At 30.8% G+C, this 27435-nt stretch overlaps 1 protein-coding gene across 2 annotated transcripts in view; it reads left to right on the top strand.

Annotated features, from left to right (window-relative positions):
* LOC118203988 (DNA (cytosine-5)-methyltransferase 3B-like) overlaps positions 1-25789 on the top strand; it is a 192173-nt gene extending 166384 nt beyond the window's left edge. For both annotated transcript variants that reach the window (XM_085809070.1, XM_085809069.1), the window contains one exon: positions 21908-25789. In XM_085809070.1, the coding sequence (XP_085665196.1) occupies positions 21908-22028 (121 nt within the window). In that variant the 3' untranslated portion in view covers positions 22029-25789. The remainder of the gene's footprint in view (positions 1-21907) is intronic.
* Positions 25790-27435: the final 1646 nt, after the last annotated feature.

The raw sequence follows: 27435 nt of genomic DNA, 5'->3' as shown, positions 1-27435 counted from the left end.
TTTATTATTTTTCTGATTTATTACAGAACAGCTCATTGTGAAATTTGTTACCACATTTCGAGCATGGGGTTAATTTACTTTTACAGTTAGAAGACGGGTGTGATTTTAGGAAACACTTGTAAAAGCATCCTCCTTTCTTTAATTTAAAACCTTTCTCTTGGTCTGTATACCTTTTACAACTCAAGCTTGTATGATCTGAAGAGTCACAAAATATTTTTATAGAAATGATCTGAAGAGTCACAAAATATTTTTATAGAAATGTTCAAGGCAGTAGTTGAAGGAACACTTTTCATGGAAGAAAAGTTTTGATTATACACTCTTTTGAGAAAAAAAAAAACAAAAAAAGCACCATGAAGGAAGTGGTTGTTTTTGATGAAGTTGAATATGTGTATAGCTCATACACAGATAATAAAATGGTTTAAAAAATCGAGCTCATAGTACCTGTTCAGGGTTCACAAACACCCCTTGAGTGTTCAAATTAGTAGTTGGTCGAACCGCCCCTGGCAGCACTGCATGCTTTAATTCGTCGAGGCAAGGAGTGATAGAGGTTTTTAATGTCATCCTGCGACACATTCTGCCAGGCATTTATTAGTTGTCGCTCCAGATCTGCGATATTTTGTGGTGCCCGAATCTGGCGGTCTACTGTTTCAGACGGGCTCGATTAACTCCTTCACATCCAATCGGCCCGACACGGCCCTACATTGAAACGACCAGAACCGCCCGAAAATGGCCGAGATTGTAATCTTCTTTTCTTCCCTCCCCCTAAGGTATGTAGTAGCAGGTGCACTTTCCCCAAATGAATTGTACCAGTTTAGTGCGGACAATTCGTCCTAAGAGTTTTTTTTTTTTTTTATATCTTTTGTTTGATTGTGACATTTCGTTGTTGATTCTTTTGTGGTACAGTGTGCTTTTAAGCTTTAAACAGCATGTAAAGAGCAGTTTAAAAATTTAAAGATTATATTTATTTTTAAACAATTTATTCCTTCCTATAAAAATAACGGAAATAAACAAAATCTCGGTCGTGATCATAACAGAGCCGGAAAGGCTTGTTGATCTGACCTACAGAATAGTTTTATAAAGAACAGGGTCAAAGGCTAATGGAATCTTTGTTAGAAAGTACAAAGAATGCCATTGGAAATCTTCACACCTATTTTCTGCGTTAATGGACGGGGAGGAGAGGAAATTGCTGTGAAACTGGAAAAGTATTTTGGGCGGTTTGGGTATTTTGAGGATACAGCTTAGCGAAGGGTCTGGATTTCAAAGAGTTAATGACCTTGCTGCCCAAGGAAGAGTATCAACCGCACATAGACGGTCGAGAGATATACGAGTGGTATGTGGCATGACATGATCTTGTTGGAAAATGGCCCCAGGATGATGTGCCATAAAGGGTAATGCAACCGGCTGCAGATGGTATCTACATATTTTTGAGCTGTTAAAGATGTACGGAGGATGACTAAAGATGACTTACTGTCATAAGAAATAGCACCCCACTCCATCACACCAGGGGTTATGGCTGTATACCTTTGTAAAACAAAGGCTGATTGAGACCGCTGGCCTCGTCCTCTCCAGACATGAACACGATGGTCATCTGCTTCAAGAGTGAAGTGGGATTCATCGCTGAACACTATACGATGACAGTCTGATCGCAGCCATGATGATCGGCTGCAACACCACTCCAGACGACTCCACCGATGTTGTGAGGTCAAAGGCAAACGTCTTAAAGGCCTCTGTGAGCGTGACCCCACCTCAGACAAGTGCCGTGAGATGGTAGATGGTACCACGTGTATTATTTTTATATGTTAGATAAGTGCTCAGTGATGATTACAAGATGAACACAAACATCATTTATTCTACATTGCTACTCTACTATTCTATATTAGAGTTTTAATAATTAATAATAGATACAGTTACATATATAACATCTCCCTTTTTTATCAGAAATAATGATAAAAATAATAAAAAAAAAAAATACAAATTCTTTTAAATAACAAGGTTTTTTAACAGTTTTACTAGATCAAATAACATAGTTATGTCCTTTTGCAAAATTTGGTGATACAATACCTCTTTCAGTATTTGGTGGCACAACACTTCTGGTTTTGAAGAACTTACAGGTACATCTAAATTTGAAGTGCTCCTGCTATTCTCAGGTATCTCGGGTTCATCTATAACTTCATTCTCAGGACACTCATTTTCATAGTTGTTTTGTATTACAAACTCTTTCTGATTAGTTCTTTTAAGAATGTCTCTTCTGTTCCTTTGTACAATTCTTCCATCTGTTCTTATCGTCCTGTATGAAGATGGTCTTTCTGCTTCTTCTATAATTTTCCCACTTTCATTTAGTTTTTTCGCTTTCTCTTTTATGAACACATGATCTCCTACCTTCAGTGGTTTTAATGATCTTGCATTCCTATCATAATAGCTTTTTTGTAAAGTTTCAGTAAATGCTGTTTATTATGGTCTTCATATCGTTTAGTTTGGATGAAATACTCTTTTATAGGCATCAATCCATTTACTTTTCATCCAAACATCAATTCTGGAGGTGACTTAATTTCGTGTAAAATAGGAGAGTTACGGTATTCTAGTAATACTAAATATGGATCCTTGTTGACAATTACGGCTTTTTCTAGCATTCGCTTGACAGTTTGAATATGTCTTTCAACCATTCCATTAGATTGTGAGTAATTTGGACTTGAAGTTCTGGTTTCAAAATTCCATCTTCTTGCAAATTCTTTAAATTTCTTGCAACTAACTATATTGTGGACCATTATCCAAATATACTATTTTTGGAATACCATGTCTTGCAAAAATTGATTTCAATTGCTTTATCACTGTTACACTTGACAAATCTAAATGTCCAGTTTCAACATATTTGCTAAAATAATCTATAACTATTAGGTAATCCCGTCCTTGAAAGTAAAAGAGATCTGTTCCTAATACTTCCCATGGATCATCAGGTATTTCTTTAGATATCATTGGTTCTTTAGTATTAGCTTTTTGTAAACTTAACCCCATTAACTGCGGCAGAAAACACACAAGATTCTTTTCCCAGTGCCACGGGTTTTCACACAGGCGCGCGTAGCTATGCGATGTATTAGGGGTAAAATAAGTGCAAGTTTTACTTTCTAAAAACTTTGTACTTTTACAAAATTAAGAATAAAAGAAAAAAGTGAATGCACAAAATTTAATGTTTAGAGTAAAAGTATAATAAAAAGATGTAGGTATAATAAAAATGATCCCTAAAATGGAGTTTCGATCAATTTATTTTTAGACCAGTAAAGTGTAATATCAGGTTTCAGTGTTATACCTTGTGAAATCAGTATGCCTAAAAAAACATATATTTCTTCTGAGATGGTTGAATGTCACGATTTTGTTCTTGATTTTTCGTTTGCAAGGTGTTGGTTCATATACTCGTCTACAAAACGGTTAGTTTCAGTAACATTATGAAGAACGAGCAGTTCATCAAAAAATAATTCCAAAAAGATAAATAGGTTTGAAACATCCATTATATCGTTATTTATTCCTGGAACTGACTACAAAAAGTAAACGAAAACGAAGGACACAGAATTAAGAAAAAAATACGTTATACTGAAACAACACCAGCCAATACTGCACAGTCATTACTTTCACCGCTTTAGACACATCCCTCTCTCCATTTTTTCCCCACACTTCTCTAAAATAGTATCCTCCTTCACATACTTTGTCATGGTTATTGTGGTGTTGTATTTCAAAGCTTTGCGAATAATTTTACGAGTAGCAGCACAAAGAAATTATAGTATTTTGGAAGGGCATATATATACGCTCGGGGCAGTTAACGCATCAGCTGAGCAAGGTGTATATATACGCCTGTGGCAGTTAAGGGGTTAAACATTTTTGACAATTCAGTGCCAAATCTTCAATTTCTTTTGACATTCCTGGCCAATATAATATTTCTCTTGCTTTGATCTTGCATTTTACTACTCCCAGGGTTCGTAGCGGTCCTTACAAGTGCTTATAAGTCCTTATATTTGAAAACAAAATATAAAGGCCCTTATAGGTGCTTACTTTTTCTTTAAAGTCATTTTTTTTTTTTGTTTTTAGTGCTTATTTTTTGCTTTTGGTGCTTTTTTTTTAATGAACGCGCTATTTTTCCTATTTTTCCCCGTACCAAAGCCGAAACTAAATAAACAACTTTTCTTCCTAATATGGAATGTCAGATGGTGAGTCATACTCCCGGAAATAGCTTTTCCCCCTTTCTCTGCATTAACATATCCTTTGGTGTGCACGAAGAGTACAGACAGGTGCCTGTAGTTCTATTGGTCAAAGAAATGCGAAAGCAGTAGAAAATTCCTCTACATTCGGCATTCTTTTCCTCCCACCCAAATATTACACACGTTTGAATTTCTATCAAGATTTTAAAAATTTGCATTCTCGTTCTACTTGGTCAGTTCATATTCGTGTTAATTATGATCGTTATGCTTATATGATGAGCATACGTATGAATGTTTATAATAACATAGTTGCAGTAACTGCTGAAGTATAGTAAACTTCCAAAAATGTTTGTTGTGTTTTAACATAGATTAGCTTTCTAAGGAATAATATTCGGAATGGCTTAAATAAAGGGAAACTAATCGAATAGTCAAAATAATTTGATTTTTTTGGCCAATATATTATACAGTACAAAGGTTGGGAGGTCTCCTCTTTCTCCGTAAAATCTTGAATATTGAAACTGTTACAGTCTGCTGCAAAACAATCCACGGACTTTTTTTTTTTGGTTACTTTCCAATCTGGATTGAATAGGAGTAAAAGTTCTGCGGTCTACCAACCCAAGCGAAGAATGATTCTATTCCGGAAATTTAACGCCATCTGTTGAAAATTAGAATGAAAAACACCCCAGTTATTTAGTTCTTTATTCTCCCAATACCGGCAGTTGTTGATTCCGATTGCGTAATATCACATAGGGAAGAATTACGGCGCACATATTGCACAATAACGTTTGCGATATTTTGCAGAGATAATTAATTTTGATGTTCAGTCCGAAATTTGTTTATGAACACTTACTTACTAACTGAAAGAGTTTTACTGTGCTTGCTAAGCAGAATATTTTTTAGTTCCGTTGGCTTATTTTTATATGATGCACATATTGAAATGTCAAAAGCATTTATTAGTGGAAAAATCTAAAGAGCGACTACAGTCTACCCCCCTCCACTCCTTCAAGTTAAGCTCGACTGTCCGAACATTCGCCAATTCCAAGTATGTGGGTTAGTTAAGCTTTTACTGTTAAAGATGGCTGCATGAAGCAAATTTCTGTCTTCTGATTTCAGAAATGTTCCTCTTTTTTACTTAAATTACTTTGCTTGCAATTTCTGTTAAGAGAAAACTGATATACAATGAAAATTTAGAAAATGTTCGGAATTTAGATTTAAATTATTTAAATATCAATATGAGTGGAAAAATAAATTGTATTTATTAGTATGTTCCAAACGAATACAGTAAATATGCCTTATTATTATTTATTTTCTCTATTTTGAACTGAAATTTCATCATTAAATCTTGTAATATGGTTTAGTTCTTCAAATTTTTTTTTTCCTTCTCATTGTAAACTAGTTCTGTAAATTGAACTATTATTTAAAATTTAAAAAAAAAGTAATTATTTTTCATGGTTAAGGTAATGCTTATTCTCTCTTAATAAGTACTTCATTTCCCATATTTTAAATTACAATTCTAATTTTTAAGGTTATGCAGTTGTGGATGATGTAATTAGACAGGTGCTTATTTTTTTTTCTTAAAATGTGCTTGAAAAGTGCTTATAGGTGCTTATTTTTTAAACTAAAATGTGGCTATGAACCCTGTACTCCTAAATGATCATAATGAATTCTACTTAGCTTATCTTTTCGTAAACTTCTTGGTACAACAACACAGGAATTTTTAAATATTAATCCATTTACTTCTGATAGTTCTTCTCTGAAGTTAAAATATGGTTTTGCTAATTCTGGAAACATACATTTTTCATCTGGACATCCAGTTTTAATTAATTTTCTTAAAACTTGTAGTTCTTCATCTTTTTCTGTTTCCAGTTGAAAAACTTCCATTTTGTCTTTAGACATTGGTATACATTCTACAACCAATCTAACATGGGCTTCTATGTCTCCTTCAAAGAAATCAGATTCTTTATCAGTAAATGATCTGGATAATGCATCTGCTATATCCTGGTTTATATTTTATCTCAAACTGATATGGCTGTAATCTTATATGCATTCTTTGTAATCTTACTGCGTATTTATTTAATGGCTTTTTGAAAATTGATTCCAACGATTTATAATCACTTTCTACTGTAATATATTTTCCAAATCTATGCTGATGAAATTTCTCACATGCAAATGCAATAGCTAAAGATTCCTTTTCAATATGAGCATAATTCTTCTGTGTATCTGTTAATGCCTTAGATGCATATGCTACTGGTAAATTATTCTGCAGTAAGACTGCTCCTAGTCCTTCTTGAGATGCATCTACGGATTAATCTACTGGCATATTTATATCATAATATTGTAAAACTGGTTTATTTACTAAGACATCTTTTAGTCTTCTAAGTTCTTTTTCATGTTCCAGGCAACTTGTTTTTTCAACAAATCTCTTTATCATGATGTCAATTCTGATACAGTAAGTGTAAATCTAGAAACATATGTAATCACTCCTAGGAAAGTTTCTAATTCTTTCACATTTTTTGGTGGTTTTATATCTAGAATAGCCTTAATTTTATCTTCATCTGGTTTTAAACCATCTTTAGAAAATATATGTCCCATATATTTCACTTCATTCAGTGCAAATTTGCATTTATTTAAATTAAATTTAACATTATTTTCTCTCGTTCTGTCCAACAACTTCTTTAATCTTAAATCATGTTCTTTTTTATCTTTACCCCATACTAATAAGTCATCTATATATATTTTAACTCTTCTAAATCACTAAAAATTTCAGAAAAACTTATGGTGATGAACTCAGTCCATATGGCAAACTTAAAAAACAATATCTACCAAGTGGAGCATTAAATGTAGTAAATTCACAACTTGAATCTGGCAGTTTAATTTTCCAAAATCCTTTGTTTGCATCTAAAATACTAAATACCTGTGCATTTGTCATTTGAGATGAAATTTCTTCAAAGGTTGGTATGTGATAATGTTCTCTCAGTATATTTTGGTTAAGGTGCTGAGGATATAAACAAACTCTTAAATTATCATCCTTTTTTCTTACTACAACTAATGAATTCACAAATTCTGCAGGTTCATTAACTTTCTTTAAAATACCATCTCTTTCCAGTTTTGCCAATTCCTTTTTTAATGGATTTAATAAGCTAAGTGGAATTTTCCTACAGGGTGAAAAGTGATTTTACCAACACCTCCTGGTTTTAATTTAATGTGATAGGTATATCCAGTTAAAGTCCCAGTTCCTTTAAATAAATCTTGATATCCTTTTAAAGATTCTGGTAACTTTTCATTAGAATCAGGATTTACTGTACTAGGTTTAATTTTTGCAATGTAGGTAAACCTAAAATAGCTGGAACAGTTTTATCACATGCTACAACTTGAAATTCTACTTCATTCTTGTCCCCTTTTGATGTTTCACATAATAATTTGCATTTTCCGACTACATCAATTGTAGTACCATTGTAATTATTTAAAGTGACTTTTGATTTTTCTCTTAAATTTAATTGTTTAAATTTAGGCAAGGGCAACACATTACACTGAGCATCAGCATCCAACTTAACAAATAAATATTTAAATATGTTCACTTTTAGTCTTTCAAACCATTCTGTTCTATTTTTAGAAAATGGATTTGTATCTTCTACTGACCCTAAAATATATTCATTACCATTATTATGCAACTCATGCTCTAAATTATTCTGTACAACATTAACATTAAGTGCACATTTTAGAAAAGTGATTTTTCTTTTTACTGTACAAGGAAATCTTATTATAAGCAGGACAATTATATAACTTATGAAAAGTTCCACATTTTCTGCATGGTTTTGGATTATTATACACATTTCCTTGATAGTTTGAAGATGATTTAGTACTTGGTTGCTTTGTTTTACATGATATTTTTTCTTACAAGGCTGACCTTTTTCCCTCTGAAGGTGGATATTTATTCCATTTGATCACTTCTATTGTATTTTCTTCAGTTAAAGTTTTCAGCTGAAGTTCTGCTAATTCAGAAGCTTTACACATTTTAATACATTTCTCCAATGTTAAATGATCTTCCCTTAATAATCTATCTTTGAGATTTTTATTTAGAATTCCACATACTATTCTATCTTATTAAACTATCTTTTAATTCTGAAAATCCACAGTTGCTACTTAATTTCTTTAAATCTGTTAAAAAATCATCAAATGATTCACCTACATATTATGTTCAACGGAAATATATGTGTCTATTAACACTTTCGTTTGCTTTCAGTATGCAAAACTTTTCGAACACTTCAATTACTTTGTCAACATCCTTCTTATCTTCTTCACTTAAATCAAAAGTATTAAACTTTTCAAGTGCTTCTTCACCAATAAAATAAATGCAATAAAATAGGTACTTTAATTTCAGGTGATTTATTAATACCACCAGATGCTAACATATAAATTTGGAATTTTTGTTTCCAGTTCTTCCAATTTTCGCTTAAATTACCTTTGAAATTTAGATTAGTTGGTGGCTTTAATCCATCCAAATTTAGTTTAAGGCTTTGAATAGTTTATATATATGTATTTTTAGCCACTTCAAATAAAAATAAACAATGCACTTACCAGCGATGGAAGTTTTGATTTCACTGTAAACAATTTCCCATCCTCTTTTTAGTTTAGAATGTCTTTAAGATTATTCACAAGTGACGCTGCATGGTTCTTTCTTTAAAAAAAAAAAAAAAAAAAGCTCTTTTTTAATCTACAACCCACTATGCCATGTATTATTTTTATATGTTAGATAAGTGCTCTGTGATGATTACAAGATGTACACAAACATCGTTTATTTTACATTGCTACTCTTATACAGTTACTATATAACACTACGGGAGGTATTGACGTGGCTGAAGGGCATCGAATAGTTTACAATGATACCATTGGAGTGGTTCGGGCCTGGTGAACAGTCATCCTATCTTGCCTCGCATTTGTGCTCCTTGGCCTTCCAGAACCTTCATTTCATTGGCAATTTCCTTGTTGCAACCATTGCTGCCAACATCTTTGCACAGCAGTGTCTGTATGCTGCAGGTGGCAGCCTATTGCTCGGTATGACCAGCCAGCTTCAGGCAACCCTACGATGGGATCACGTTCGAAGTCGTTTAGTTGTCTGCAAGGTCTTCGATATCGTCGTAATGGCATCTTTAGTTGCTTCCGTATGGAATTACAATGGCAGCAACAAAAAGGATAAATTTTTCGCCTCTGTTACTGGTTTTACACCTTGCAAATTGTGCACTAGAAACGCTCGCTATGATCGCAATTCCTTTTCATTTGCCTTGAAACTTTTGAAATGCATTTTGATCATTTGCATGTTTGATCAAGATGTTTTTGCGTACCAAATTTCGTCATGATCGCAAACAAAAGTCCTTCTTAGTGCTTCGATTTTTTTTGCAAAAGAGTGTATTTTTGTCTCAAATTAAAATTAATGAAAGTGTCATGTATTTTATTACTAGAAGACTTATTTACTGATAATTATAAATTCCATTAGGTCATTGACCTTATACTCATTTTCTGTATTCTTTATCTTATAAAATTCTAGAACCATTTTTTTCTGGTAACAGTTTTAACAGTATGGGCAAAAGTATGAATATGACGTTACACCCATTGACTTCAGATTTCTGATATGTATTTCACATTTATCATATAGATTTCTAAGCCCCTTATATCATTTGATGCTTTTACTTGCTCTAAGTTTAAAATTTTATTTATATGGCAATTTACGATTGTATCCGCCTAACATATCTTTCGTTTAACAGTTTTAGGCATTCACCATAATTTTCATCTGCGAGATCAAACCCTGATATGACACTGTATGCTGTACACTGCTAAAAAAAAAAGGGGGGGACAGTTCTATATCTCCCGTTCTACTGGGCTGATTCATGAAAGTCAAACTGCATTCTTCATGTCTCAAAAGCGCAACTAAGGATATATATTAGATTTACGCTTAGGATATATATTAGATTTATATATAGCAGTATTCTAACATAAGTATTTTGACACAATATCGGACCTTTTTCTGAAATAACGTACCAATTTTTTTTATATATTTCGATTCTACGACTCAAATTATGCCTAAATATTAAATTTTGTAAAATTTGTTGCGAAATTTACGGAGAAATTCAACAATTTATGTTGGTGCTTTTTATTCAGTTTGCGCCAAAGTTAGTTCACTTGGTGAACTTCTTAATATGTGGCAACCTATTTTAATTACCATTTTTACATAGTGCATGAGAGGAAAAAAAGACTCAATCATTCTTTCTTTCAAATAATGTTCTTTATCCTATATTTTTTATTATAATTGTTATTAATTTTAAGCATTTTTTCTCTTTTTCGAATTTATTTTAATTGTTTACGTTGCATAGTTTCTTTCGAATAACTGTTTTAAAAATTTCTGTTTACTCATTTGAACTGCGTAGCTTAAATCAAAGGCGCATCGTTTATTTTTTTCCAACTAGTTTTCTTTATACGATATTTTTAGTCATAGTTACTATTTTAGGTAATTTTTAAATTTTTAAACTTTTATTTTAATTGCTAGTGTTGCATTGTCTCTTCAGATAAATATTTTAAAATTTTATATTTATTCATTCGTACTGAGCATTTTAAATATATTTATTAATATAAATTTTCCAGAATTTGATTTTATTTATTTGTATCGTGTTTCTTTCGGAAGAATACTTTGTATCCCAGACTACGATGCGTTTGAAAACTGTATATATTAAAAGAGAAAATACAGTAAAGCACAGTTAACACGCCTTTCAATGTTCCGTTCAGAATATATATAAATAAGAGAGATGTGTAATTATCAAAATTTCTTTCTTCCTGTGCCATTGAAATGTCATTAAAACCTTAATGAAATTCAAGTAAGCTTAGGAAATTTCTACATGATCAAATTTCAGTTAAACCAGCGGCATGCCCATTCAATTCGGAACTGTCCAATGACAATTAAAAATCCATATTACAGCTGATTTTATCATTTTTTGGACATTGATCTATTTAATTAAAATTATAATTGGCTGATTATTTTTTAAACAATGATTTAATTTTTGGTTGAAATTGATATGATATAAATGGTTCCGATATTTTCTACAGAAAGCAGCAGCATCCAGCAAAAGCTGTTTATGCTGCCATCTGTCGCCAAAAGTGTACATTTAAGTCTTATTCAATTAATTAATTTCTGATCTATTAATAAAGATAGCAGGAATCGGTATTTGCTCCAAAATAAGATCCCCCTTTCTTGCTGTATTTTGTTCTAAAATTTTATAGGATCTGCTCAGTATTAGGTGTATTAATAAATAAAACTGTAGAATAAGAAAAAGGAGTTTATTATGCTGTACACAATAGTTAATTTTTAAAAATATTAAATAAACCCCACACGTAAAAAAAATTACCGTACATATATATTCCGTAACTACCGTTTGTTTATAGTCACGTTTACTTCATAGATCACAGTTGAGATCTGCTTCTAATATTCTGGTTATTGCTATACCTGAAAACAAATATCAAATATTGCACTGTTAATTTTTTCTTTCTATGCGGTAGTAAATTATATTTAAACAGTAACTCTGCTCAAAAAAAAAAAAAAAAAAAGACAGTTCTATATCTCCCATTCTAATGGGCCTATTGACGAAATTCAAGTTGCGTTCTTCATGTCTCGAAAGCGCGACTTAGGTGTGGTGTATTTAATTATGGCAAAGCACACGAGGGCTATCTGCCTAAAGGGAAGGATGGAGGACTTTCTAAGGGAAACTGGCTCGTATACACGTTACACATGGGGAAAACCACGAAAACGCCCATGCAGCCAGCCCGTTCGCGGGATTCGAACCTCAGACCGAACTACCAGTGTTCAGCGTCTTTACCGCTCGGCCGCTGGGGGGGCACGCGACTTAGGATATATATTAGATTTATATATAGCTCTATTCTAATATAATTATTTTGACACGAAATCGGACTTTTTCTGAAATAACATACCAATTTTTTTTCATATTTCGATTCTATGACTCAAATTATGCCTAAATATTAAATTTTGTGAAATCTGGTGCGAAGTGTACGGAGAAATTCAATAATTTATGTTGGCACTTTTTATTGAGTTGGCGGCAAAATTAGTTGGCGAACTTCATAATATGTGGCAACCTCTTTTCATTTCTGTAGTGCGTGAGGGGAAAAAAAGACCCAATCGTTCCTTCTTTTAAATAACGTTCTTTATATTATATTTTTAATTATAATTGTTATTAATTTTAAGCATTTTTTTTTCTTTTTCGAATTTCATTTTAATTGTTTATGTTGCATGATTTCTTTTGAATAGAAAAATTTTAAAATATCTATTTACTCATTCGAACTGCGTAGTTTAAATCAAAGGTGTATCGTTTATTTATTTATTTTTTTTTTTCAAATAGTTTTCTTTATACTATATTTTTAGTTACTATTTTAGGTAATTTTTAAATTTTTAGGCTTTTATTTTAATTGTAGTATTGCATTGTCTCTTCAGATAATTATTTTAATATTTTCTATTTATTCATTCGAACTGAGCATTTTAAATATATTTATTAATATAAATTTTCCAGAATTTGATTTTATTTATTTGTATCGTGTTTCTTTCGGAAGAATACTTTGTAACCCAGACAGCGATGTATTTGAAAACTGTGTATATTAAAAGAGAAAATACAGTAAAGCACACTTAACACGCCTTTCAATGTTCCATTTAGTAAAGATATATATAAATAAGAGAGACGTATAACCGACTTTTTAGCTTAGGATGACTTGCATACACTGCTTTAAACAGTTTTATCATTGTGCCCATTGCTTTACACAATTTTATCCTAAATTTGGTTTCTTAAAATGTTATTCATATTTTAGTCAAATATTTTATTTTTGAAATCGCAAGAATCAAATATCATAAGATTAAAAGTTTTAAATTAAAAAAAAGTACAAATACTAAATTTTACGCAAAAATTTATTTTTTCTTCCCTTTTTTTTCAGGCATTCTTCTTCCTTCTTGCTCTTTTTCTTTAGGCATCCTGCAAGTATATTAAAAAGCTTCTAACTTTTTGAAACATCTTGGTATTTCTGACAATCATTTTAAATAAAGTTATTGCTTTCCATTTCATAAAGGCCCACAAATGGCCGAGCGGTAAAGTCACTGAACACTTGTAGTTGATTCCAGGGTTTGAATCCCGGTAAAGGGGCTGTTTGCATGGGCATTTTCGTGAATTTTCTCATGTGTAACGTGTATGCCAGCTGGTTTCCCTTCGAAATTTCTTCACGAAGGCATCCTTCCTTTTAGGCAGATAGCCCTGCTTTGCCAGAACTTAATAATACAATTCAATCCATTTTATCATCTTTAGAGGCTAAGCATTTTGAAGGTATGAGATAAAAGGAAAGACTGGTTTCAACAAGAGGTTTTGGTTTATTTAATTATGACAAAGCACGCTAGGGCTATCTGCCTAAGAGGAGGGATGCCTTCGTGGAGGACTTTCTAAGGGAAACTGGCTCGTATACACGTTACACATGGGAAAAAGCACGAAAACGCCCATGCAGTGAGCCCGTTCGCGGGATTTGAACCTCGGACCGAACTACCAGTGTTCAGCGACTTTACCGCTCGGCCGCTGTTTCATCACGAGGAGAAAAAAAACTTCTTTAGGTGACATTCACATACATCACTGGATAGACTCCTGAATCTTCAAATAATTTGACTGAGAAATCATGGGATTCTCTGTCTATGATACGATATGATCTTCTATAACGTAATTTAAATTTATACAGCCATATATTCTAAAACCAGTCGTTCTTTAATCTGCAATGATATCGTTTTTGTCTTTTCTGTTAACACAAGCTCAGTTGATGGTATTTGCTGGTGTACAAGTCCAAGTGTTTTCCCTTTGAACACCAAAATTCATTGAAGTATCTTAAAAGTATCTTCAAAAGCATCCAGCTTTTTGAAACATTTTGGTATGTCTGACAGTCAAATTTCCCTGCAAAGTTTTGCTTACTTATCCTCCTAATTTTCTTCTTTCCTTCTACAGTTATTTTCAGTGCTCATACAAGAAAATTAAGATTTTTTGATTACTATACTTCCATAAATTTAGCATTCTTGTCAATTTCTTTAAAATACGAATTGCATTCCAGCTGAAGACAGCTTTTAATTTTGTAGTCATTTTAACTATAAATAAAGTTTAAAGCGAAGTCCAAAGGATAAATATTTTAATTAAAAGATTTTTTTGCTAATTGTGAGGTGGGGCCCAGCCCTGCATAAAAATCACAGTATCTAAAATGTCACGTTACTGCAGTTCATGTATCACGAAACATTTTAACATTGACTCTAAGCGAGCTCCAATCACAGTGGTCCAGCTGTTGACTGCTATTCAGAGAAAAATGGTTCAGTTATAAAACTAACTGTCATTCCACACCAAAAGGTGTGGAATGACTGCTATGCAATCGAATGCAGTAGGAGAATGTAATGCAACTAGGTAGGTAACATGAGGGATTTCTTTGGCCCAAATCGATTAAAAGCATTTTGAATCAGTATCTTCATGTTTTAGGGTCGAATTCAGGCTTCAAAAGTTACAAATTAGCGATCTGTAAAATAAAAACGATTTCCAGATTGTACGCACTTTAGCGAGTGATTTGCGATCTCACATTTTCTAATCGCTTCTTTGTGGTTTTAACGGACGAATTTACACGGATGGTGCACTCGACATTTATCAAATTCAACGCCTTTAAATGATAATTTGCTTACTTCAAAGTTTCTTAAGGGTATACAAAATATTAAACACGTGTAACAAAAGGTTAAGTTAGATTCCGACCCATACTTATATAACAATATTGCATACAGCGCCATTTCACCCCTGGAGGTGAGGTTTCGAACTTTCTTTTTTTTGCAGAAAATAAATTCCCATGACCTCCTTTACACGGTTACCAAATTTGATAACATTTGATCAGTAGTTTTCCTTTTATGACCGTTTCAAAATAGAACTTTTATTATAACCACCCTGTATATTATTAAATTTTAATTTGAAGCTGTGTATTATATGTATACCATGCGTAAGATTTTCGCTTTTATGGAAAAAATAAAGAATCGAAACAAATATACTTAGGATAATGGACCAAAACTGAAAAAATTTCCCCTCCCTCCGAAAATAAAATATTGAAACTTCGACCTTGAATTTATTGGAATATCGAAATATTCAATTTGACTTATCTTCCAAGTCCTAATTCTGTCAAAAATTCCGAATTACTGAAGCTGAAGTAAAAGGTTTAGTATATATTCACTGTATGTTAATAAAGTAATCAGAGTGTAATAAAAATAGATTATAGAGTTTACCCTGATCCAACTTTTTGTCTGAATGCACAACATATAATGGAAGAGAAGGCTTGTAGAGATCTGTTTTTGACATGCCTCTAAAAGTAGATGTCATACTCCTTTTGTCTCTTCAATGTCAAAAAAACTTTTCTTTGAGAGGCAGCTTTAGTTTTTGGGAAAGAAAAAAAATCTCAAGAAGACAAATTTGAAGAACATCCAGGACGATTGAGTACACATGCTTATTTTCGGAACACAAGCGGTTCTCCGATTGGTTATTGAATAATGAAAAGATGCATTGTCATGTAATGCAAAATATTTGGAATACGTTTTCTGACTGAATAAGGTAAAATTAAAAGTCATCTGCTTAATTCACAGCTATTTACAAGTCAACTACTAGGGCTATTGCAGAATCGTTTTGATCCTGAGCTTCTAAGACAAACCTAATACCACTGGATTTAAACATTTTTTTAATCTTCCAAGAACATTCCTTCTTTAGCTCGTATTCCAAGAATATTAAGTGAATACAATTATTGCAAAAGAAATTGAATATTCATTTGCACTACGGCTTGGTAAATTACGAGTTAGCAAAACTTAAATTCTGATTTTTGTGTCTAAGAATGCAACAATATTTTAAATATTTACAAATAAAATACTAAATTGGAAATTTAATTGGAGCCTCACCAGTTGTCTAGCATTTGAAGATTGTTAAATAGTAATTGTTTATGAAGTCTAACCCAGGCTGCATGGTTGGTTTTCGTAGTTTTCTAGGTTCTCTTTACAAAGGTTAACCATGAAAGCATCTTAACCAAATAGCTCCCATGTTCTTTCTATGTTCAAATAACCAACTAACCTAGTTTAAGTGCGATTTCCATGTGAAGTTTCTAGCAAAACCCGAATACCCATTAAAAGTCATGTAGCCTGCCAATCGGGAGTAACGTGAAAGATATGGCGTGAATAGTTGAATTGCTGTTACGGTACACTGTTTCTAAACTTAGATGGTCATTCCTTAATTAAATATAATTGATTTGTAACTTCTACTAGAGCTGACGGTAAGAATTGAAGTGGAAGTAAATAATATCGTGTGCATTCTTGATTAAGATAAAATTAGAAATATTTGCATTCAGTTAGAAAGTTTTTTGAAATATTTGCAATTACTTTATATGAAGGATTTATTAATAACCGTAATAATTACTTATTATATTACTGATTAGAATTCAGTTCTTGACAATTACATTCTAAGTTAGAATTTTAAGGATATAATGAAAATACGCTACGCATAAAAATACATTTTAGGATAAAAAATGAGTTGATTTTTTATGTTTAAAAACTTCTTAAATTCATTTAATAAACATCGTACCCTGGCTGTTAATTGAATCCAGAATTTGGTGTCGTTTATATAATTATTCTTACTTGTCCACAGAACCTGCTGACTTATCCAGCCATTAAGTAGCTGCAGATCATTTCTACATAACTATTGAACTTCCATTAATTCGGTCTCTAGAGGGTTGTATGTTTATATCATAATTTCACTTTTAGAAAAATGTTTATTCTAAATCTTATGTTTCTATAAAAATATACTGGGCTTTAAAAATATGAATGATAGTATCAGCCGCTCTTTCAGCCACTTCATAAGCAACAGCTTGTTTAGAAATAAATTATGCAGTTGGTAAAACTTTTATAGGTTATAATTCAAAATTTTTTTCGAAAAGTTTATAAAAATTATTTAAAAATAGATATTTAAAAAATAAAACACAAAAAAATGGGTAAATTTTATTTGGAATGAACTTAAATTTTGAAATGTGAAAGGAAAAATAATAAAAGTTTAATAAAAAAAGAGATATTAATAAATATTTGCCAAATTCAATTAATATTGAGGAGCTAAAATTTTGAGAGCTGATATTTTAAAAACTACTCGTACGATTTTTACAAAACTTGGTATTCTGGCATAATTTGAGTCGTAGAATCGAAATATGTAAAAAAATTGGTATGTTATTTCAGAAAAAGGCCGATTTTGCGTCAAAATACCTATGTTAGAATAGTGCTTTATATAAATCTAATATATATCCTAAGTCGCGCTTTCGAGACATAAAAAACGCAGTTTGAATTTTGTCAATCGGGCCAGTAGAATGGGAGATATAGCACTGTCCCTTTTTTTTTTTAGCAGTGTGCCTGTCAAAAGAGATTTCAGGTATTGAAATTCACTTAATTTTAATAATTGTTACCCACAGCATTCTTGAAACAGTTAATAAACTCTAAATAAGTGCTGAGATCACCAGAGAACTTTTCAATATTTAATTCCGGGAACTTAACTTCAGCAACATATTTATTTCCGATTACAGGAGTTACAGATGCATTTTGAATTACCTCAACTTCAGTATCTGCTTTACATTTTCTTAGCCTATTCTTACTTTTGGATTTCATACTCAATATTTTATGAGAGTATTCTTCAACTAATTTTATTTCTATTTCATATTCAGATTTATCTTCAATCAGTTTATCTATCTCTTTATTAATTTCATTTAAAGAATTTTCTTTTTCTGACAAAATATCCTGACACTCTTAACAAGGAATTTGTCTCAGTTCGTTCAAACGCTGCTACCAGCAAATCTTCTGCTTTATTTATTTGTTTAGTGATTGCAGATCTAATAGCAGCTCTTTTCGACTTTAATTTATCTAAATTTTCCATATTTCAAGTAATGGAATATAACCTTATAAATTGAACAAATAATTGTAATAAACATTAAAGTACAGTGTTTCAATATTTCAAGCACTTCCTTTAAAACCACATAAACGTTTAAGAACAACACTTATAATCTACAAATTTTCTTCAATTAAAATCAATTATTTTTTCAAGTGTCAATCAAGTATTACTCTTTCAAGTAATATTTCGATCAATCAATGTAAATATTCAATATTTTTGTTTAAATTAATCATTTTTTCCAAGATTGAATACTTCAAGAATGAAAAGAAAATGGCTTACCTGATATTTTCAGGTAACCTTCCATTACTCCAACCTGGGAATAGTCAAGAACTATATTCACCTTCAATTCTAAAGGTCCTGGGATTTCGGCACCAAAATGTAAATTGAAAGTGGTGATCACATTTCAAAATTCTATTTTATTCACAAGTTGGGAGAACATCAATTAAAACGAGAATACACGAGTACATCAAGAGTCAATACATCTATTCCAGGAAATTCTCATGTAAAGGATTCAAGAAACTCAAGAATTAAGGTTCCAGTTGAAAACATTAATATTTAATGAAGAAATTATTTACATTATTCAAATCAAAATTTACATATAATATAAATTTCCCCATCATAGGGTCAAGATTAGTTTATAAAGAACAAATATTATAATTGTTGATTACTGCCATGTGTCCAAGAAAGCTCATTTCAAGTGTGACACTCAAAAACTAAACAAAAAAGAGTTCTCGCCTCTTTCTTTGCCACCGGTCACGTGGCTTAGGCGGTGATAGACAAGATAAATAATAAAAAAACAATTGACTACATCGGAGGGAAAAAGAAAGAATTTCAGCAATGAAACTTTAGTAGCAGGATGGGACATTCAAATTATTCGAAATTCAGAGTGAGCACATATGCGTAGGTTTAGCGGTGTCATTTCAGTGATCATGTGAGACTCTGAAATAGAGGTTTCTTACAGAACCAAGAATATAGTGCGTCAATATTAGCAAAGTTTAAACAGTTGTCCTGTAGTTAGTTTGCTTTATTGACATCAAAAGGTGTTGTATAAATGGTAGGGATTAATTATTAGTTTGCACGAAGAAGGATTTTCATACTACGACATAAGTGCTTGTATAGGACACAATGCTACAGCAATAAAACAAGTGTGGAAGGAATTAGTAGTATAGAAGTGTAAAAAATCTGGCTATGGTCCCTGGAACATGATGACACAACAAGATAGACATATCATGCATACTGCAGTGGTAGAACTTGCGTGCAGCCTCTTCTCATGTAGAAGCACTGTTTTAAAGTACTACTACAGGTGTCGCATTGTCTGTCTCCATGACTGTTCATGATTACTGTGCAGAGGACTTAATGCAACCAGTCTTTCGCAGAGGATTTCCATGATAATGAACCACTGATGCCACAAGTTACACTGGGCACATGAATACAGAGAGTAGTGTGCAGATTTATGCAGGTTATGTTTTTTTATATGTTGTGTTTTAATCTGGATTATAATTGTGCTTGCATATTAAATGATGCTACCTTTTAGAGCATCACAACTGAGCAAATTTTACTTTTGTTTATTGAACTGGATTTCATTTCTATGAAAAGGTAAAGGGTAATTTTTTTGGGGGGGGGAACCATGTGGCCTAACTTACAGCAAAATTTCCAGTTCATCCTGCATGTGCCGTATGTTATTGAGCTCACAGCTCTGATCTATTTCTTTAACATTCATGCCAAATAAACCACTGCATGTCATATGCTTTATTGATGGCAGCACTATCATACTGAAATAAAGGTGAACCTACTAGAAGATATTGTCAAATATGGACAGTGAAGATTTACCTAAAAAATTGGGAGAGGTTTTTGTGTTCTTAGTTTCTTCTTCAGAATTCCAGAAGGTGAAGAAACCATCCAAAATATTTTGAACCTTCACCAAACATTTAAAGGTTTCCATGGTCTTTTGATCCTGAAGTTTATTGTGTTACCAATAGGTAAGATTTAAGATGTCAGTTGGTAACACAGTTAGTTTTTCCTGAAAGTTTTTAGGAGTCTGTTCCATTGTTTGAATAGAGGGTGTAATTGTAGAAACATACGTATACATGCTTGATGCATTAAAGTCAAGAAACATGAATATCTATTCAATATCCATTTATATTTTACTTTTTATGATATAGTTTTCTTTAGTTTAAAAAAAATGAGCATTAATATTTTGTAAGAAAATGAATCTTTTATTTCATTTGCATAAGAGTAAATGAAGAGGTTTCAAACAGCATATCTTATGTGCTAGCATTCACATTTCCTCTTGGAAACATATATAGATCTGTGTATTCATCCATCAAAGTACCACTCAAAAAACTGATGCAGTTTGTACTTTGGAGTATTGGGGAACAGTGTATTCTTCATTTTTCTAAGCTAGAACAATCCTGGAATTATTTTGTGAAAAACTGCACTTGACCGTAAATAATATAGACTTTCTTAATTTTCATTACAGTTGACATTGGACTTTATCTATTTTATGCAGTCACTTAGTTGCTGTGATGGACGTGCCTGTAGTGTTTTTCATTTTTATTTTGAGCTTATACTGGCAATCCTGTAACTGCAATAAAGGCAAATCTTAGCAGGTTTAGGGAAGCTGTTCTTTTTTCATTAAGTTGGCAATTGAATGTATCCATCATGTACTACAGTTTAAACCGTAGATTTTTTTATATTTTATCTGCAAGATGCTGTTTGAGAATTTTAGAAAAGGATTCTTTAGTTCAAAAATCTGCAACGAAAGAATTTCTTGCTTTCACTCACGTGGCTGCTGATACCTTATTTTGTCTATTAATGTCTTTCTTATGTTGTCTATTTATTTCTGTTATGTATTAATTTAGCCTTGCTTGTATTCATCCAAAGCTTGTAATCATCATTAAAAAATTTAATGACTTTGTAGCTGTCAGACATGAAATAATAAACATTTCTGAAAATGTCATGTAGGAAATGGTTTAATTGTTTGCATGCCTAAGTATGCTGACAGAATGCATATGCAGTTTATATATGCAGTTTAGTTGAATTTTCACTTTTTAATGCACTGGATTTTGTCATTTTATGTCATGATTCATATATGGAAATTGATGTGTTTTAGAATATACTTAAATTTAATATTTTGTCTGGATGTACTTCTCTACAGAAATACAGAAGGCACTTTTCTTCCACTTTCTTTTTATTGGTATTTTGATATGCAGTGCTTTTTTTTTTTTTTAAATTTTTTATTATTATTTATTTATTTATTTATTTATTTATTTTTTTACAGTAAGTTTAATGCAAATTTATGATTTCTCTGATACCTCGTGTTTTTAAACTTTCATTAATTACATATAATTTACCTTCTATTGTTCATAACATCATTGGATGCGGATATTTCAACATCAGAAGTCTTAAATAACTAAATAATGTAGTTTGAAACCTTTTTCAAGCATAGCAGAATTATATGCATGTTCCATTTGAAGAATTTTAGCAGAAATATTGCTCACTGAAACGCAAATTGTCCAAAAATTTTCCTTCTATGTAATTTCATTACTAAAATTAATTCCTGTGATAAAATTTTAATAATTAGAATGAGCGGAAAATAAAAGGGTTTCAATCTAGATATGAATGTTAAATAAATCTCTTACAGCAAAACTGAGAATATGCCTTAGTTATGGTTATATGTATTACATCTTTTAATCAATTTATTATTTTTTTTTCCAGCAAGTGCTTCAAGAATCAGTCCCTAAAAAAGAGAGTCAATGCAAAAAAAATTGTGGCAGAAGAAGTCATTTTATCTAGTCTATTTCAAACATTAAGAACTTATTTTGCACATTTGAAATAACTTTGCATTTTATTTATATGCAATATACAAGTTTATTTATATTTAAATATTTTTGACAGATAGAAATTATTTCCACATTTTTATTTATTTTTAAGTTGTCCTATTTTATTTTACATTTGTTTGAGTATAAAAAAATACTCTTGATAATGTAAAAGAACTTTTAAAAAATGGATATACACATTAATATATTTCAGCTGTTGATTTCTAGAATATTTTATGTTAATCTTAATAAATAACTGCTTTAGTTTATCTCAGGTGCATTTGGAAATTTATCTTCATAAAATTTACTTTAACAGTAAATCATCTAAGTTCATTACTGTTATTATATTTGCTGTAATTTACGTGATATTTTGCATTGCCAGGTGTTTTTGCTGCTACTGTGATTATTTACTTAGTCTTCTGTACAAGAGTATATTTTATAATTTACTGCATATGACTGCATTTGTGAAGCTGTTCTTCTGTGTCATGGGTAAATGCTGCATCATATAATGTGTTTGTTAAATGTACTTCCAATGTGCGTTTATTTTTTTAAATGTGACATCATTTTTGATAACATTTCTTTTAAGTTTATTGTTATTTGCAATGATAAATGACAAAATTATTGGAATTTTATCCTATTGAATTTTGTTCTCACTCATTTTACAAACCTTTCACCTTTGTCACAGTTCAAAGCAGACTGTGAATTATGTGAACTAGATTTCTCTGTCACAGTTTAAGCAAATTGTTAAATTTGAGAACTGGATAAGACTACTGTTTTAATTCTGAATTTTAGCTTTTTAAAAGAACTGTAGTGTCTCCTTTAATGTTCTTTAAAAAGTTATATAGATTAAATTATTTTAAAAGTTCTAAATATTATTAGAAAAGTTTTTATTATTGAAACATAATAATTAACTTTTATAACTGCATCATCATAAATAAACTATTACTAATGGACAAAGTAAAGTATCTTTGAACAAAAAATATCTGGAATTTTGTTCATATATTACGAAATGTGAATTTCTTTGCATTCAACATATGACCTTGTATGTGCTTACTGTGGCATGCTTCAATGGCTCACATTACTTCTTTAGTCTGTCTTATATGAGTACTATATTGTTGAACTTTCTACAGTATTTAAAATGACTTTCTATTTTTAAATGTATAAGTTTATGTAATTCTTATATCTGAAGTTCTATTATTTACTGTATGATAAACGTATGTAATTCTCCACCCCACAGTTTAAGGTTTTGTTATGAATCAAAATAATGCTGCTTTGTTTGCACCAGTAAATAGGAATTATATTAGTTTTGCTACAAGCAAATTTATTTTTAATAAATCCTCGCTTTAACATATACATTCTTGATGTACAAGGAAGCAGTGATTTTTCTGTTACTAAAACTAGTATAGGAAATTTCTTTTTTAAATAACGTAATTTTTTTTTTTTTTTAAATTTAACTACGGTTAACATTTGTGATCTATAAAAGACAAATTTTCCAAGCTTAAGGACAGCTTAAGATGTGTTTAAACAATTATTTAATTTTGCATATCTCTTGTGAGCAGATATAATTTTAAGCAAATTTATACTAAATTCTGAGGTCTTTTTACTTGCTAATGCTGTTGTTGGACTTCCAAATAATATTTAAAATGTCACAAAGTGCTACCAATTTATCTGTGACTATAGTGAAACTATTTTGTTACTTCAATCCCTTACAAGGTAATGATACATTTCATATCCATTTTCTTCCTTAATGCACTTTGCTGCATCTTAGGTATTCTAAGGAGGGAGATTTTTTCTGAAATGATGGAATAAGTATAGTGTGCAAGCCTGCTGACCCAACAGTAACTCATTTTATGCCTTTATGTAGTCTGCTTTAACTACTGATAAGTTATTTTTCTCACATGAAATAACTATGTTTCATTTACGTGCAAAATGGTTTGTTGATTGATTTATCTTATTTTTATTTAAATATCTTGGACGTGTAGAAACTGCTTCTATGATTTGTTTCCTTATATTGTTTTAAGTTTTCATATTTTATTTTATGTTTCTTGAACCACAGAATAAATATTACGTGTATGGCAGCAGTCCTGAAAAACTGATATGTACTTTATCATTTGTTAGCTGCATCAGCAAAGAGTTCTTATAGTTTATTATAAGTCGAAAGTATTTGGGGATTTTTAATACATATCATAATATAATTTGCTTTACAAGTAAATCATCTGAGCTGAATATTGTTAGTTATAATTTACATTATAGTTTCCTTCATTGGTGTATTTATTATTTATTGCATATGACTGCCATTTTGCATATTTTTCCCCCTGTATTATTGGCAAATATTTATTTGTTAGATTCATTTGAAATGTACATTAATTTTTAGCAAGTGTTCTTTGTTTAATAACATTTCTTTTAATTTCTTACTAGTTAATTACCATGTTAAATGATTAAAACTGCATTTTTTTAAATCTTCCAATTTAATTTCAAAGACAGATATCTCTGTATCACACTTCAAAGTAAATTTTAAAATGCAAAAACTTCGAAAAAGATTTCTCATTTAATTATGCATTTTAAATTTCTTAGAAATTATTGAGATTTTTTATAACATTCTTTAAAAAAGTCTTGTATTTTAACAAATTTTTTATAAGTTGTAGATATTGTCAAAAGATGCTTTGCTAATATAATCTAATCAAATTTTATGACTGTATCATCAAAAATAATCTGCTACTAAGAGACCAAATAATAAGTATCTATTGCAAAAATGTGCATGATTTTGTTCATATTTTATAAAAAACATGCTTCTTTGTATTAATCATATAATTTATTTTTTTTTATTTACTGTATTTTGATGCATTGGTTCCAAATCCTGTTTGATTTCTGTGTTATATTATTTAATTTTCTGTAATATTTAAAGTAGTTAAATGTTATTAAATATAAAAGTTGATATAATTCCTATGATTGAAATCTTTCGAATACTTTCAGTGTATTTACTTTTTCTTTAACTTTATTGTGGTTTTATTATTTGAACCAAAGTAATGCCATTTTGCTTACTTTTGCGAATAAGTATGAAATTAGCATTGTTACTAACAAGTTAGTCTAAAAAATAATTTTCTTTCCTCAAACTTAGATGCAAGATATGCCCGTGAAAGCTCTAATTTTCTATCATCAAATTTGTGTAAAGGAAAGCTTAGTTATAAAAACTTTTAGAGTTTTTTTAATTTAACAAAGCTGTTATTTAGCAACTGTAATGTAATATAGTTTAAGTTTAAAAAGACTGAAAATGTGCTGGAAAAAATTATCTAATTATTGCATAGCTACTCTGACTATATACTATACTAACAGCTGCAGCATGTATGCAAAATTACACAAATTTGTTGGAAGGTTATTGTTCTTGAAGTCTTTTATCCCCTCTCTTCCTGATACTGTCAGAGGCTTGTAATTCTTAAACCATCTTCATTTTTTGAAGGGAGTATATATATCTTTTATCAGACCTTTCATGAATATGCTCAAGCTGTCAAGCTATTCTGATACCTTAATATCACTAAAGATTTTGTTGAATTGGCTTATTATAACTATTCTTCCTCTCAACTCACTTTGTTGTATCTCTGTCATCTTAGAGAGAAGTGTTTGTTTGAAATGATTCCATAATTCTGACGCATGCAGTAACTGTGTGCAGTAATACTTTGCCTTATTTTAGTAAAATGTTATTCTTATTGAACCATTGTAAGGATAACATATTCTGTTATTTGGATTGTTTTGAGACATTAAAGATTTATGTTTATTCTGTGGATTTCTGTCAAATTTGAAGTTTATTTCACTTCACATGACATCTGAAGTTTCACACTGAGATACTTACCCATTCATTCAATGTTTTAGCAGTTTTCGTTCACAGTGTAATATCATTATTATGAAATCTTGCCTTAAACACTATTTTTCTCGTTAACTGTATCTACAGTATTAGATGCTAGAGTTCATCTACAGTATTAGATGCTAAAGCTCAAACACTCTTAACTAATTTCAATCAGGAGGTTTTCATTTTGACTTTCCAGTAATTATTATTATTATTTATTTATTTATACATATATATTAATTCAGCAAGAGAAAATACAGCTTGGGAGTTTATTTTCTACATGCTATGAAACAGTACCATGTATAATCAAGCTGATAATGTCACATTGCACATAATGAATCTGTTTGTCTAAAGCATATCGGTTTTTTCCCCTTGATCATGTGGTGCTCTTAATTAAAATTTTTATTATCTTTATTTCTGTAAATGAGTAAGAAATGATGAATGCTATAATCATTCACTACTGCACATATGAAATATCTGCTATTCTTTTTGTAATTTTTTAAAATTTGTTTTCATAATTCACTAATCATGAGATGGATTTTTGAATTAAAACTAAACAGAGAATAAAATATTTAAAAAACAAGATAATAAATATACAGAACTCATGAATACACATAATTCCATCACTTATGTATGTACATGTTCATTTTCCTTTTCCCATTATTGCTGTGTGTAGCTTGCAGATAGCAAGCTGTATACCAGCTGTCATGAAATAATAAGTACACTGCAGGTATAGCAAATGCATGAGTGTGTCCCGAAGATAGGATGCAAAGTGAAAGAGGGTGTGACTACTTTGTCAAGTGAGGCTATAGCGGCATCTGGTAGGCTGGAGTGATGCTGGTCCAAGTTTCAAGAACTATGTACATTTTTACAAATATTCAGTGCATAAACTCGTCAAAGTACATTTTTCTCACAATTAGAAAGACTATATACAAAAATAAAATACGTATTTACAAAGTAAAAGTATGCAGGGATTCCAGCAGAAGCAGTCAAAGATATCTCTTAGTAGAGGTCTTCTGGTTGGCTGTTGAGACGTGTATGCAAAAATCATGGAGAATTTGCTATTTTACATGTGCATCTTTAACTCCTGTCTTTAAAAGCCTTATCTGAAAAATGTCCAGTAATTGCTGAAGGAATATTTTGCTAAACATATTGCTTAAAATAAAAGTTTTTCATCATAAAGGTGTTATGATGAAAATCTGTTTCAAAATATAAATGTTAGAATTAATTGAACAGGAATTATACTTTAACAATTTTATTGGTTTTAGCTTTCCATATATATATATATTAATGATTTTGCTAGTTTTAGCCTGTTATTTAAGCTGTGAATAATCATTTCTTTTTTCTTTTCCAGTAATTTTTTATGATAATATTGTAAAGTTCAGAACATTATTTCTGCCAAATCAAATTATTAATCAAATCAAAATTCCTTATCTTATCATTCCTAGAAATTATTACTGTGCTTTCGGTTTATAAAAAATTCAAGTAGAGACAAAAATTTAATTTTTATTAGATCAGTAATATAATGTCATAATTAGTACAGAGTAAATAAGTGTAGCGCCGGTGACTGAAAATGTAACTGGTAA

The sequence above is a fragment of the Stegodyphus dumicola genome, chromosome X2 (genome assembly GCF_044657685.1).
Source record: "Stegodyphus dumicola isolate Sdum_Otavi_A_Nest chromosome X2, ASM4465768v1".
In the NCBI taxonomy this organism is placed as follows: domain Eukaryota; kingdom Metazoa; phylum Arthropoda; class Arachnida; order Araneae; family Eresidae; genus Stegodyphus; species Stegodyphus dumicola.
This window is presented reverse-complemented; position numbering and strand designations above follow the sequence as displayed.